General features: G+C 43.2%; 1 protein-coding gene across 24 annotated transcripts in view; it reads right to left on the bottom strand.

Annotated features, from left to right (window-relative positions):
* The window catches only part of KIAA1217 (KIAA1217 ortholog), a 333,401-nt gene that overhangs the window by 150,785 nt on the left and 167,552 nt on the right, over positions 1-15,064 (bottom strand). Inside the window, exon 1 of one of the 24 annotated variants that reach the window (XM_060280836.1) lies at positions 8,304-9,329. The exons of the other annotated variants lie outside the window; for them this stretch is intronic. Coding sequence (XP_060136819.1) covers positions 8,304-8,411 — 108 coding nt within the window. The 5' untranslated portion in view covers positions 8,412-9,329. Of the gene's footprint in view, positions 1-8,303; positions 9,330-15,064 lie in introns of those variants that run through there. 24 annotated transcript variants of the gene reach the window in all.

Genomic DNA, 15,064 nt, shown 5'->3' with positions numbered 1-15,064 from the left:
CATGGTTCTCAACTACAGAAAGCAGTTTATGTGCAAAGAAACTCCATGGGGTTGCATTCATTAAAGGCCTATCGTTCCAGAACTGATCCTGTGTTCCCCCCTCTCTCTCTTTCTGAGGTAATTCCTGCAGTGTTAAATGAGACTGTTCCTAATTAAGGACACTTAGGATCGCAGCTGCAATATGTGTGTGTGGTGTGTGTGTGTGTGTGAATATTGTTGTGTTCAGTATTTTTTATAAAAGTAATTATTCACAGTTTTCATAAAGCAGGTTCACAAGCCTCTCTCTGGGCCCTGTTAAAATACAGAAGCATGGTTAGACTCCCATCAACACCAATCAAGGCAAACGGAAACCACTCTTAACTATAAAGAGCTTGCCTTCTGATTGCAAACAGCTGTTTACTAATAAACAGCCACATAAGCAGTCCCTGAAGAGAAGGCTGCAAGGGAGAAATGACATTTAACCACCAGGAGGAAAGAAAAGGGTAACTAAAGGCTTTGTGGAACTGAAACCTGAGGTTTTCCTGGCACCGTTCCCAGCTCCTATTTAATTTTATGTCCTGTGTCAAGTTTTATGTACCCTCCTGTTTGAGTTACCCAAACCATATTTTGTTTCCTTGTTCAACTTGTTTTCAAACTACTGTCGCAGCCCTCTCGCAATATAAAAACAGACAAGTCATGACACAGTGTTTTATCACTTCTGCTTACAATCAGATTTGTGAAGGCTCTCCATTTGTTTGTTAGTTTACCTGTTCGTAAGTATGATAATTTATCCAACAGGTCATCAGAAACAGCATGGCTTAGGAATGCACCAGCCACTCGCTGCAGTCCTGGCATGACCTTGAATCATATTACCGTTTGACAGACAAGGGTGACGAGTGCTATCGCTTTACTTGCCTTCCTTGCACAATAAAAACTGTGACATGCTAACAAATGAAATATAATGAAAATCAGTATGCATTCGAATAATGTTATAGAATTTTCTTTTTAATGTTAGAATAGCCACCTTTAGGCATAATACTTACACATAAAGGAAACATGTGGAGGTGCATTATTCTCCACCCCACAATGCCGCTCCCATGGGCCTCCAATGTGGAGGGCAAGCTCTGGAGGTGGGGAGCCTCATGAACTTGCAGAGCCTCCTCAGGCATTTTAGAACCCTGCTTTTCCAAGCACTCCAAAACAGAGACTCCACGTGTACACAAGGCTCCCTACTTCAGTGGTTCGCGCTCCGATGTGGGGAGAGCAAAGGGAACAATGATGGAAGGTGCACAGCTATCATGATTGTCCCTGCTGCCTTTACTCCACCAAGAATAGCACCTGAAAGGGAGCAATGTCTTCATTATTTTAAAATCTCACACACCCATGGTGTGGATGTATCACGTTTTATTAACTGTGCATTGTACTCTATGATAAATTATTGTTCCGCAGTGCAGAGTTTTGTGCCAAGGGAAGGGGAGGTAGTACATGCACAGCTAGAGGCCTCTGCTTTCCCAAATGTCACCAATTCTCAGCTCTATTAGTGGGTAAAAATTTAACCGGAGGAGGAGAAAGAAGTATGGTCCCGCCAAAGGAAGAATGATCACACCTAGGTGGCAGAGCACATGCCTAGCATACTAGAAAGCTTCAGGCTTGGACAAATAACATGAGCTGGTTCAAGGCAGCTCTCTGTGTACCTCCTGCATCCCATGGGGATGTCACAATTTTGAGATGCTGTCCTGCTCACAATGCTGCGTTCATGGACCACATTGGCTTCAATAGTAGCTCTATACCTGTGACCTCTCAAAGGTTAGCAACTCAGCATACTAGCCCTAAACGTAACAGTTAGCAACTCATTGAATGGCTACAGCTTGCGGAGCATTTGTGAAACAGTTTTGTGAAGGAAGGAAGATCTCTCCCTTCAATGACTGGCAGCAATGCTTGGCTCTGCTCTCGTCAGAACAGTGCAATTCTCCGATATAGTAGGGTGCTCTATTCCGAAATTAATGGGCGGTACTCAACTACGTTTCAATCAGAGCAGGCCTCCTTTAATGGTCATGTTCATTCATTTCAAAGAGTCTACTTTTGGTTTATTGCCACTCATGGTACCCCATCCCCTGGATCTTAAAGTACAGCCATGCAATTATTTTTAAACACCCTTGTTTGCAAAGTGAGGTGCCCCTCAGTGAGATCGCCTCCTCATTTACAAGATAGACAGACCTTTCAGGTTACTCACTACTTTTTCAGTGCTACATGCTAAGTCACTTCTCCTCAGACCGTATGAGTAGAGTCCCTCTGCTATTTCCCACCCCTTTCCTCTAGCCCAGCCTTTTTCAACCTTGGGCCCCTAGATGATGTGGCACTACAACCCCCACCATTCCTAGCAAGCATGGCCAGTGAGCTGCTATAGCCATTCTCATCCCAGAATGCCTAATCAGCAGACCATCGATCTAAAACGTATTCGGTCTTCAAGCATTCCCTCCATGAAATGCCTTGATTGCTAATATAAACTTTCCTTGCAAATTTAGATTCCTCCATACAGGGTTCTTCTGACATTAGAAGCAAAAAAAGAAGAGACTTGTCTCTTGTTGACTGTAACAGTAGCATTAATTCTGTGGTTGCTGCGTTACAGTTATCGTAATTTTTCAGTGAATTAAGCAACCCTTGGGTATGATTCAATTGTTACAGAAAGAATCAGCTACTGATTAATGGTTCTGAATGAAGGCACTTCCTAGGGAACCTTAATCATCCCAGGCTCAGGGCAGGATGGCACAGAACTGCAGAGAGGCAAATGGACCAGGCAATTAGCCCTGTTTGACTAGGACAATCAAGCCAGGTATAACAGCTTACCTGTAACCAGGAGCTGCTAGACAAGGCTTTGAACTATGGGTGCCATTATGAGCACAAAGTAATTGAAAAGTCACTGAAATGAAGCTTAAGACTGTGGGTGGACTCATATGGGGCCCATGTACTGTCAAACCATCCTTGCAGGGAACCGAACCTGTAATTTCAAGCTATTTTCGGATAAAATAATAAATAATGCATTAAGGGCAGAGATGATGAAAAAATGATGGGTAGTTTCAAAAGGAGAAACCTATAATTTTGAACAGTGAAATGATTTTTGGCATGCTCCTGGTTATCCACTTTATATGGGTTCGTTTGTTTTATTTTGTTTTTCAAAACTGGTTGTGCTAGTTTCGCTGCTTGCCTTACCTTTTGAAATCTACTTCAGTTGTGTATTTGTCTATCCTTAAAAAAAAAGAAAGAAAAAGTATTCCTGTACAGTATATAAAAATGTAACACCGACACTCGCATCTCTGCTTGGGATTCAGGGTCCAGAAGTTATCATATGGAACATTGAACATGAGCATCACTCAGGGAAGCAGAAAATAGATGTTGCCGAAGAAAGAACTATATTGGTGTTTAGGGTTGCCAGACTCAATAGAGGACAGGACTTCTGTGCCTTTAATTGCCCTGCTCTCTTTTGAGTCTGGAAACCTTAAAGAGAAACCAGCAGACCCTTTGTTTAATTTCCAAGCAAAGGGTCTGCTGGTTTCTCTTTAAGGTTTCCCGACTCAAAAGAGAGCAGGGCAATTAAAGGCACAGAAGTCCTGTCCTCTATTGAGTCTGGCAACCCTATTGGTGTTTCTGACATTTTACACAAACTTTGCTGCAGTTAAAGAAAGGATTTGTCATTATCTTCTACCAGTTAGATCAGTGGTGACCAAACTTGGCCCTCCAACTGTTTTGGGACTACAATTCCCATCATCCCTGGCCCACTGGTCCTGTTAGCTAGGGATGATGAGAGTTGTAGTCCAAAACATCAGGAGGGCCGAAGTTTGGGGATGCCTGTATTAGAGGAATGTGCCAGTATTAGAAGTAGAATGCCTCTGAATACCAGCTACAGGTGAACATGGGCTCCTGAGCCCCACTAGGGTGCCGCAGAAAGAATCTAGTTGGTCAAGGGAACTGTGGATTCAAAAAGGTTGAAAACCTCTGGCCTAGGGGGTTTCCCTTCTAGGTTAATCAGATCGAGAAAGCAAATAGTCATCACTTAAGAAGAGTGTTTATAGTTACAACTGTGGTGTTTTCTTTTTAAAGTATTCCTTCACCCTGGGAAAAAATTACAAACTCCAACTACAAACTGAAAACAAAGGAATGAGGGTCGAAAGCCATAATAATTTGTCAGATGAAGGGCTCATTCAGACTTCCTTTTGGGCTGCATTTATAGGCACAGGTCCGGGCTGTAAAGCTCTGCGCTTGAGTAGGGGTTTTTTTGGTGTGTGTGTGTGTGTGTGTGTCCTGGCACTTTTCCCAGGAAACCTGCATTTCACTGTGGAACTGGAGCAAACTGCAACCAGGTTTTCCATTGGTTGCAATTTGCTCTGATTCAGTGGTAAAACACATGTTCTGACATGGAGCTTTAGAGCACAGACCTGTACCTGGAAAGTGCAGTATAAAAGGAAGTTTGGATGAAGGAAGCCAAGCATGTTAGTCCCTTTCCAATCAATGAATGCAGACATGTGTTCGTTTAATGTCAGGCGAACAGACTGTCATGCAGCTTCCTTTCTAAGAACCTCATATAGTAGTGGAAACAAACATATCTAGATGCAGATAGTATGCAGGTTGACCACTCTTAAAAACACAGAGAGACACAAAGACACGTAAGGACTTCTTAGGTTGGAGAAAGGGAACCTTTTGATCCAGCCCCCTATGTCCATACATCTCACAAACCTCCCAACATGCCACCAAACTAATCATGGCATATTCCAGGTCCAGAAATTGCTCCAGGTGACTCAGTGTGACTGTCACACTTAAAATTACTTCAGAGTGGTGTGACTTCTTCTAATCACCAGTATGAGAAGCAGAGTTCACGTCAGGAGCAAGTTAACAGGGGATCTTCTTTGAACTATTTCTTCCATTCTCAAAATCCAAGGTGCGATCAGTTGATGTTATTCCTTGCCTGCTTCCTATTTGTAAATATGCCTTGACTGAACCAGGAAATTGTGAACCCCACAATACCCTATTGCCACACATTAAAGTTGCATCTATTCAATATACACACACCTCTGTTTAAAAGAAAATTAGGTCACAATATTAAATGAGGATTCAAACTTGTCACATGCACATATATTACACATCTAATTTGCACAGGCACCCATTAGTATTTAGAAAAGGTGAATCTGAATAATATTGTTCCTCTTGCTGCTTATTGTTCCTAATTGATGAGTTAGTACACAAGGACAGCCCATCCCAGCAGAAGCTCACTTCTCAATTCCTAGACTGAACTAGAATGTTTCCCTTTTCTCTTGCCATCTTCTTCCCAAACATTCCTGTGTGTGTAGGGGGGGGGGAGGGGGGAGCCTCAATAATTCACATTGTTTATCACCTCTCAAATTAAGATTTATCATGAAACTGTTGAAATTTGAAATTCCTCTCCTCTCTCCACTAACCTAGGATAAAATGCTGCAGATCTGATACATATTTGTAGGACAGGTTGTAAGGCAAGAAAAGAATAAATTGTCACATGCTATCAGATTGTTATTATTTTTAAAAATGAAGTTGTTATGGAAATCCTAGTCTGGACTGTGGCTTGGATACTAAGATACAATTTGAATTCCCATGTTGCAATGAGTTTTAAAGAAGCAGTGGTTGTTGCCTTAAACAGAACTCATTGAACTTCTCTTGCCTGAGTCTGACACCAAAATGCAAACTTTTTTTGGGGGGGGGGACCCTTTATTATTCATAAGAAAACCTGGCAGGTCATACCTGGAAGCAAAGGAAGAAAAGGGTGTGTGCATTTACTCACTCTATTATGTGGACAGAGTGTGAAGCTTTCTGCGAAAAGAGAAAGATAATCTATAATGCAGGTGAGGGGTTTGCATTTCCTAAAAGTAGCATCACCTCTGACAGACCTGAAAGCAAAGCCTAAACTTCCATCTTCTGATAAAAACACTAAAAAGTAATGACATGTTGCTTAGCACTCAAACACCTCCCATGTTTCTTTAATCCTCAGTAACTCATTGAAGTATAAAGTTAATATAACTACAGTATCAACAGAGAACTAGGGAAAGTAACTTGTCCACAGCCACCTAATGAATCTGATATCCAGTGTCTTCAACACATTTTCCTTTTACATGAATCACAGCAGACATCCCTCTTTCCTTTCAAAAGACCATTCCTCATTACGCCAATTAAAAAGGGATTTCAAAAGACGCACTGTCCCCTGCAATATTTCATCATTACAATAAATTATATAAGGAATTCAACATTTGTTTCCTTCATTAGTAGTTGTTCTTCAGCATAGCTGAAGACTTTTCATCTTAATTGGTTAGCTACGAGGCTTTTCCTGAATTTTATTCTGGGTGCTAAAAGCACTGCAATCACATTTCCAGTAAAGCCTATCTACTGGGCTGGATTAATCTAAAAGCCACAGTGGGGTAATTACTGGTCCACCTTTATTAGGGATAACAAAGAGGCCACAAGGTCATGAGCAAGTTCTTTTTTTTTTTTTAGCTCTGCACAATTCTACTTCAGGCTGGAAATTAAAACAAAAGAAAGTGGTGGGTAGAAAAAGGCAGATATGGTCTAAAAGCCCCCAAATACGTACCAGTCTTAAGATGGAATAAAGGAGGACTTGTGCAGAAATAATTAGATTAGCCCCCACTAGGTGCTATGTAGATTTCGAACTGAGCCAAGAGCTACAGTGAAAAAGAAGAAATACCCTTTTATGAAGATTAGATGGGCTATCCAGCAATTGAATAAATGGTAGGCCTATCGGCAACTACTATTACAATAGCAGCTACGAATGCAACCTCTGTGTTCAGATGCAGCAGTATTCAGAAACCATTATCACAGGTGTCCATACCACCATTGGTTCATCTGGCTTAGTACTGGCAACAGCTCTCAGACAGGCAGGGGCCCTGTCCCAGCTCTACCAAGAAATGGCAGGGATTGAACCCAGAACCCTTTGCAATGTCAAGGCTGTCCTCTATGTCTGAGCTGCAGCATCTCCCCGCTGCTTTGCATGCTAATGACAATTTCTGACAACTCCATGCAGAGCTGCAAAATAACTCCAGTCTAAAACCTTAGGCAGCCACTGGCAGTCAGCGTCAACAATAATAGGTGGACCAGTGTTCGGAATCAGTATTCTTTTGTTTCTGTGCTGACAAAGGGCAGAGGGTGGCTACTGCTGTCTGACCCAGCTTATGAGCTGCTACTGAGGACAGAATGATTGAGACGGATGTTGTTAGGTGCCAACCAGGCAATTCTTTTATGCTCACATACAATATGTACCAATGGCCAGAACACAGTTTGGGGGCTTGAAAGACGTGTCCTGGGTAACTCATACAAACTCTGCTTCAGACCCATCTATACAGTAGGCATAATAATAATAATACACCCTGATGAATGGCTGGCTGGATGAACAGAATCTTGTAAAGCATTGTGCCCCAGTAAACAAACTATATATATTATTCACTATTGTTTATGGGAACCCTATCCACTCCATTGTAGCAGGCTTATGTAGAATCAAGACTGAACACGCTGAATTTTAAAATGAAAGCACTTCCATCTGATCTGAACCGCTGCTTCTCTAACCTATTTGTGGACCCTACAGCAATAAGGGAGGGAGGACTCCAGCAATGCTCAAACTCTCTTCTTTCTTGTTATTTTATATACTTAAGACCTGGGACTTGTTACTGAAAACCAGCTGTAAGGCTAAGCTTGCATTCATACCAAATCCTACCATCACACTCCACCTGCTTTTGGGGGGGGGGGGGGAAAGGGGGAAAGAGAATGCAAAACATGCTTGCAGAACAACAGACGACTGTTAGAATCAACACAACAGAAGCAACAAACGGGAAACATCTCAGTAATCTCCATAACTTAAAAGTACATGCTCTATACTATACGGTCGATTCCACGATGGACCACGTTCAAAAGAAGCCTACAGTCTACTAGTTACATTACAGCTCATTAAAAATATACAGTAACTTAATTACACTTTTAATGAGGGCATTTAATATAACTTTTTAAGAAATGCATTTGGTTTTGGAACACAAAGCGATTTGATGTTCAGTGTTGAGAGAGTATATTAAATCAGAACTCTCACACGCCTTACGTAAAAGCTAGGTAGTATTTCGATGCTTAATCTTTGAAAGAAGATTTGATAAAACATCCACAGATCTCAAGCGCGATCTCAAACATTAGTAAGAACATTCCCCTTTCCAGTCACATATGTTTGAAGAATTTAACTTTTCCTGCATAATCAGTGTACAACACCTGGAACCTACAAAACAAAGCCACAGTTTTAACTTCTCTTGTACCTGGTTAATTTTGTACACACCACAGGAACAGCAGAGAGATGAGAAGCTCCTTTTTCTTTGTGGACCTTTTGGCAGAGAACTAGAGGAGTGACCAACATCTGATTCCATATTCTTGGTGTCGGCAATTTCTCAAACCTTTGAGGAAACCACCTCAGCGCGGCATCCTAGATCTCCAAAGATATCCCTTGCACCAGGTACATAGGGAATGCGCATTGAGACGGAGCTGTGAGCAAACGTTCTTGCACATTGGGGTGTAGATATGATTCACAAATAGAAAATACCGGTTTTTCATGGCTTGGCTTGCATAGCAGTCTTTGGGTGTGGCTGAAGTGAAATGAACGCAGGTGTACGCATTGAACTCTGTGAAAGACAAGCTGCCTCTAATCACAAGGAGGACTCCTTCCTCACCTCGGTCAAGAAACAAATAAAAAATCCTCCAAAACAAGCAAACCCTTCTTGTGTGGTTGGGCACCTCTGAAAAATGGGAAGTTAATAAGAAAGGCTTTTGTGCTGGCCGATAGGGACAAAAAGAGATGCATCTCACAAGGAAGATATGTCCATTTCTACCCGCTTCTCTTTTTTGATAGGACATGGCCCAGACACAGATTATGAAAGATTGAATTGGAATAACTGTTAAAGTTGGCACACAGGGTGGGAAGGAGAGCACTACTCAGGGGCATTCCCAATGAACTGAACACTTATCACATAGAAGGTGTGATGATGTCCTGGCTTCCTTTGGATGAGAAAAGGACCATGCAGGAGGTACTATATTCAACCCCCAACATCTCCAGGTTTGGGCTGGGAAAGACTCCCTTTTCTGAAACCATGAAGTGTTGCTGCCAGACCGTGGAGAAAAAACTGAGCTAGCTGCACTGCTGTCCTATCTGACTCAGGATAAGGTCGCTTCCTATGTTCCTATAGAGAAACAAGAGACTTCTGGGGTTGTATCTAGTAACTGCCCTTCCACACTCACAAGGGCTTTTCATCTAGAGAAAGGCTAGCAGAAGAGGAGGAGATTTTCAATGCTCATGAAGAATAATTTTTCAGGGGCTGCTGGAGTCTGCGGGGGGAGGAGGGAGGGGGAAATCAGCAAAGATTGTCTCCCCTCCTCTTCCATTAGTGGACGCCACTGTCAGAGCAAGAGCACCAATTGGATTCCAGCATAGCTGCCAAGTTTTCCCTTTTCTCGTGAGGAAGCCTGTTCAGCATAAGGGAAAATCCCTTAAAAAAAGGGATAACTTGGCAGCTATGATTCCAGCCATTAATGCTTTGGGTTGTATCCGATGCTAGTCCTACTTAGAGTAAATGAGTGTGATCAGATCCATGCACACAAATTTCTTATATGACAGAGATGAACCATGCAAGCAATTTGTGCACCATTCAGTTGTGAAATGGGCAACAGCCATCTGTTGCCTTGTTCTGGATTCCTCGCATCAAGCCTGAAATTGGACTAGATTGTTTTCAAGGCCGCTTTCAACTCTGATTTGGAAGATACTCCAAAGATCATCTACTCTATCAAAGCACAGCAAGAGCCCTGCTGGATCTGGCCAATGGCTCATCTCACAATGGATGACTAGATGGGCACAGAAGACATGAAAGCAGGATCTGAGCACAACAGTATTCTCCCAACTTGTGATTCCCAGCAGCTGAGCTTCAGGGGCATCATGCCTCCCTACCAGCCATTGTGGCCAGTACCATGTTTCTGCCCCATAGTAGTGCCAATTAACCTTCAGTTTCCCACAGATCTAGTCATGCAATTAACATCACAAAATGTCTGAAGCAGGGATCAGGTGCAGTGTCTCTAAGAGGTGCCAACAGAGCAATAGCTGATAATGTAAGGAGCTGATAACTGCTCTTCAGCCTCTAATTGACTTCAGCGGGACTATATCAGTGTCAACAGTTTGTGAAATTGTCCCTTAGGGGCAAAACAATGATTTTTATATCCATTAAAACGCTTTCATCTCAGTCAAATGCACTAGCTTCTTTAAAATCCTCACTGAAAGGAAAGCCTATGAAGAAGAATATAGGGTTAGTGTAAGATTAACTAGGTTGCTGTCCAGTCCTTTGCTGGGGAGAGGAAGCCATTTATTATTTCTATCTCAGTCTTCTGCAGACAAAGTCAGAAATTTACAACAAAATAAAAAAAGCTGCATTCCTAGAATATAATAGAAAACAACAAATCACATTAAAGCGACCAATTCAAATATAATATATAAAGGCAGCTTTAAAAAGAGGCTGAGGCAGTACCGTGGACGGTCCAGAAATCGCCGCATGGATCCAATTGTTCAGGCTGCGCCATTCCCCCTCCCCCACACGCACCACGGCAACACCTCCTCCCTCCCTCCTCCTGGCTTCTCCCCGCCCTGCCTAGAGGAGGAAGTGTTCTGGGCTTTATTGAGCTGCGGTTGGCTGAGTGCCATTTTAAGCAGCCCCTCTCCAAAGCCAGACCTTTTGCGCCACTCATCGTTCCTCCACTGCCACTGCCAGCCACTGCAAGGCACAGGTAAGCAGCCACTGGGGCTCATCCGGTGCTGTGGAGAAGGAAGGGGAGAGTCGGTTGGAGGTGGGGTCTGCCCCCCCCAAAAAAAGGTCTGAGGGAAAGTGGATCGGCTCCCTGAGGAAAAAGTTTGCTGACCCTTGTTTTAGACCACAACTCTCATCAGCCAGTCAACCTGTGCTGGGGTATTCCCCCTTCCCTTACCAGGAGGAGGGTCTGCCAAACCGTTCTTTGCTCTAACACAGGGGTCAGCAACCTAAGGCCCATGGGCCGGAAGTGGCCCATGGAGGTCATTTGACTGGCCCACGAGCCACCCACAAACCAAGTTGACTGCTTGTGCACAGTGCTAAACTGGTGCAACGTGGTGTGGGGACTTGCTTCTGCGGCACCAAAAATCATGTCTGTGCATGCGCAGATGCAGAAAATCACAGGCACGTGTGCAATCCGGCTCACGGAGGGATCTCTGCAGGACCGATCTGGGCCAGGCAAGATAAACCTTGCTGACCCCTGCTCTAACATATCAGGAATGCAGAAGAAGCTGTAAAGCACCCAACAATGGTGGTGGAAGAAGAGAGATGTGAAGTAATGAAATGGTGTTCTAGCACGCCCCCAACCATATGACAATTAAGTCCAGGTTCTAAAAATACCTAGTTGCAAGCACTTGTGCTATCACACTGCAGTAAAGCATATTGGTTTGTTCACTACACATGCCCTGTTTTTCAATTTTACCAAAGGGGCTTTAACCATTGGACCCATATTATCAAACTGTGCTCAGTGAGTTTTTTCCTCTTACGCTCTGCTGCAGAAGCAGGCAATTTGTACAGCATGATACAAACATAATAGGAGTCAAAGATTGGCAGCTGATTTGCATATTCTGTTTGCAGATCATTAACATAATTTACATGAACAAGTTGGCCTTGAAGTCCCATCTCAACAGCTGCAAAAAATGAAGAACCAGTCCCATGATATCAATTTGCTTTCTGGTAGCTGAACCTTTCAAAAGCCTCCCAGAGGGATAGGTTAGTCTGTGGCAGCACGAATAACAAAGCATCTTGTGGCACTGCAAAACACTAAGAGATTTATTGTGACATCCCCTGCAGTGAGCTATAGTTCACTTTGTCAGGTGTATGCATTCTGGTGGTGCTGTCAGTCTTCTCATCAGAATCCTGAGGGCTAGAAACTCACTTTCAAAGAAGTGAAAGCTGTGCTTTTTCCTGGAACCCAACAGACTGCTAAAAGGCAACCCTGGGCTTATATTCCCCTGCAAGGCTAAAGAAATCAACAGTGTCATATTGAAGCGGCCTCAAAATCCTTTAATTCTGATTTGTCTACTAGTTATGATTAAAGATCCAAACATTGGGGAGCCTGGCAATTCAACTCAGGACCATAGCACTGGCACAACAACCTCCCCCTGGCTCTGCAAGTGTGGACAAATAGACAGGTAAATTAGAGACACACCTGCTAGCATACAGCATATTGTAAGGGAGTTGCAACAGCTCTCAACTTGAGGACAAGGAACTGCAGGCTCATTGCTGCTCAACAAAAGCTTCTGGGAATCCTCTCCCCACCATACATAGAGAAGTCACTGATCGATGCATGATTGTTTAGACAAACAGTCACTTAACTGGAGGTATGGCACAGGGTTTGCTAGGGGCACTAGTGCAGCACCCCACAGTGCTACACAACTCAGAAGGGTTGTGAATAGGTCCCTTTGCAAATACACCAGATCCCTAAGGCAAAATAATGTGATGAAATGAATCAGCAGGTGGCAGGTGATGCAAGGATCAAACAGGAGCCTTGCAAGTTGGACAAAGATTTCCTACTGCAGGAATGGCTAGCCTGCAGCATGTGGGTCCTACACAGTTTTTGTTTTTTTTAAGTTAGAAATTGGATCAGCAGTGCTAGAACTATTGCAATAAACTCCATATCTGAGTGCAGCTTAAATCTCTCCAATGCTCAGAGCTGGGATTCCAGATAGCAGGAGATGTATCTTTGTAAGGGCCACATAATTTTAATTCCACATTTGCAAGGAACTGAACCTACTCTCTGGAACTCCCGGCCCATTAATATTATACAGGAACCTTCTGTGGTCTAAACCACTGAGCCTAGGGTTTGCCGATTGGGAAGTCGGCCGTTCAAATCCCTGCGATGGGGTGAGCTCCCGTTGCTTGGTCCCTGCTCCTGCCAACCTAGCAGTTCGAAAGCACGTCAAAGTGCAAGTAGATAAATAGGTACCACTCCGGCGGGAAGGTAAATGGCATTTCCGTGCACTGTTCTGGTTTCGCCAGAAGCAGCTTAGTCATGCTGGCCACATGATCCGGGAAAATGGCCTGCAGAGAAACGTCAGCTCCCTCGGCCAGTAAAGCGAGATGAGCGCCGCAACCCGAGAGACATTCGTGACTGGACTTAACTGTCAGGGGTCCTTTACCTTTTTTACCCAGACGTGTCACGTTAATATGTGTATATTTGTGTATTGTGCATTGTGCACAATGTGTGCATTGTGTATATTTGCTTTAAAGCTGCTGGCTTTATTTCTATTTTGATCAATTTTATGTCAACTTCTTTTTAACATTTGTTTTTAATGGGCTTTTGTTGTTGATTATTATGCACTATATAAATCTTGTTAAATATTCATATAACCCACCAGGATGGTTGCAATAATGTCATTTGCTTCATCTGAAAAGTTCCCCACACCCCATGATGTATTAAACAATGTTGAATTGCAGGCACAACTTGAAGTCCAATAAAACAACCACAGTCACACCACTAAATGCAGTTTTGTTGACAGCCGTTTCTATATTAGAGGGCAGATGCGGATGCTTCCTGGCCCTAGCAGACAGGCATCTCAACCCCAATCAACAGCTGTTAACACATGTTGCCTTTTTATTTGTTTCTTTTGAAAAAAAGACCATGGCAAGCAACACTGAGATAGGGTTGCAACAACTAGGGAAGCTCTTTAAAAATTATTTAGTGTGACAGAAACCCCCTGTCAGAAAAGAATGCACAGCAAAAGCATAAAGGACAGACTCACATCAAGCAGCTGTGTGTTATTTAAAGATTCTTTCAAAAGAGCAGTAATGGGGGTATTTGCTCAAATATGCAGAGATGTTTCTAACATGTATTTTAAAGCTGTACAGTGAGCTGCAATTGTCAAATAACTGCATTTATACCCCACTATATCACAATCAGATGTTTAAGGGTTTTTTTTATGTTAAAAATACAGCTTTTATCGACGCAGAAGCTAAGGCACATCTTTCCTTTTCTTATTGCATTACCAGCTCAGCGCTGCTGAAATAAGTCAGTTAATGACATTAACATAGCTATTTATGTAACCCCTTTTTAAAAAAGCAATGCTTATTCTAACTCATTGTAATCAGAGTCAAATATTTGTTCCTTCTGTGAGTAATTTATTACTAATTACAACAGATGGGTAGATGACATTAGCAGGCGATAAAAATAGCACTGCTCTAAAATAAATAAAGTTGAAGGATAATGTTTGCAAACCTCTGTGAGAATTTAACGTGAGCTTACAAGTTGCTAGATCCAGCATATAGCCCTGAGGTGGAATCTGGCTGCTGACCTGACAGCCTCCCCACATCTAGTAGTTCACTGTGAGGGCCGGTCCAAGACCTTCTGCCACCTGAGGCAAAATATGAAAGGGTGACTTCCATGCACAGAATCGTGTTTATGGAAGACAATCTTACTCGGCTAAGAGTGATCACCTAAGAAGAAGAACAGTTGAATCTTGCCCACAGTGAGGTGCTGCCACTACATCCGAGCTGTCAACTCACTTTGCCTAATAATAGGACCGGCCCTGCTCATTGCAGGGTTTTTAAAACCCTGAACTCACCATGTAGCAGCTTCCATTTCCCTTCCAATGGAAAAGAAAGCAAATCCCAAGGGGTGGTCTGGAGGGCAAGAGTGGGCCCACAGTGTCCGGAGGGCCACAGAACATAAGGGTGGAGGCCCACAGGTTGCCCACCTCTGGTATGAAGGTCAGAGTGTTGGACTGGGACCAAAGTTCAAATCCCCTCTCGACCACAAAGTTCAATGGGTGACATAGCTGCCAAGTTTTCCCTTTTCTCACGAGGAAGCCTATTCAGCATAAGGGAAAATCCCTTTAAAAAGGGGATAACTTGGCAGCTATGATGGGTGATCTTGACCCAGTCATTATTATCTCCCTGCCTGACCTACCTCCCAGGGCTGTTGAAAAGGGGAGCCTTGCATGCCATCCTGCGCTTCTTAGAGAATGGGTGGGATAAAA

This window comes from Zootoca vivipara, chromosome 12 (assembly GCF_963506605.1).
Source record: "Zootoca vivipara chromosome 12, rZooViv1.1, whole genome shotgun sequence".
In the NCBI taxonomy this organism is placed as follows: domain Eukaryota; kingdom Metazoa; phylum Chordata; class Lepidosauria; order Squamata; family Lacertidae; genus Zootoca; species Zootoca vivipara.
This window is presented reverse-complemented; position numbering and strand designations above follow the sequence as displayed.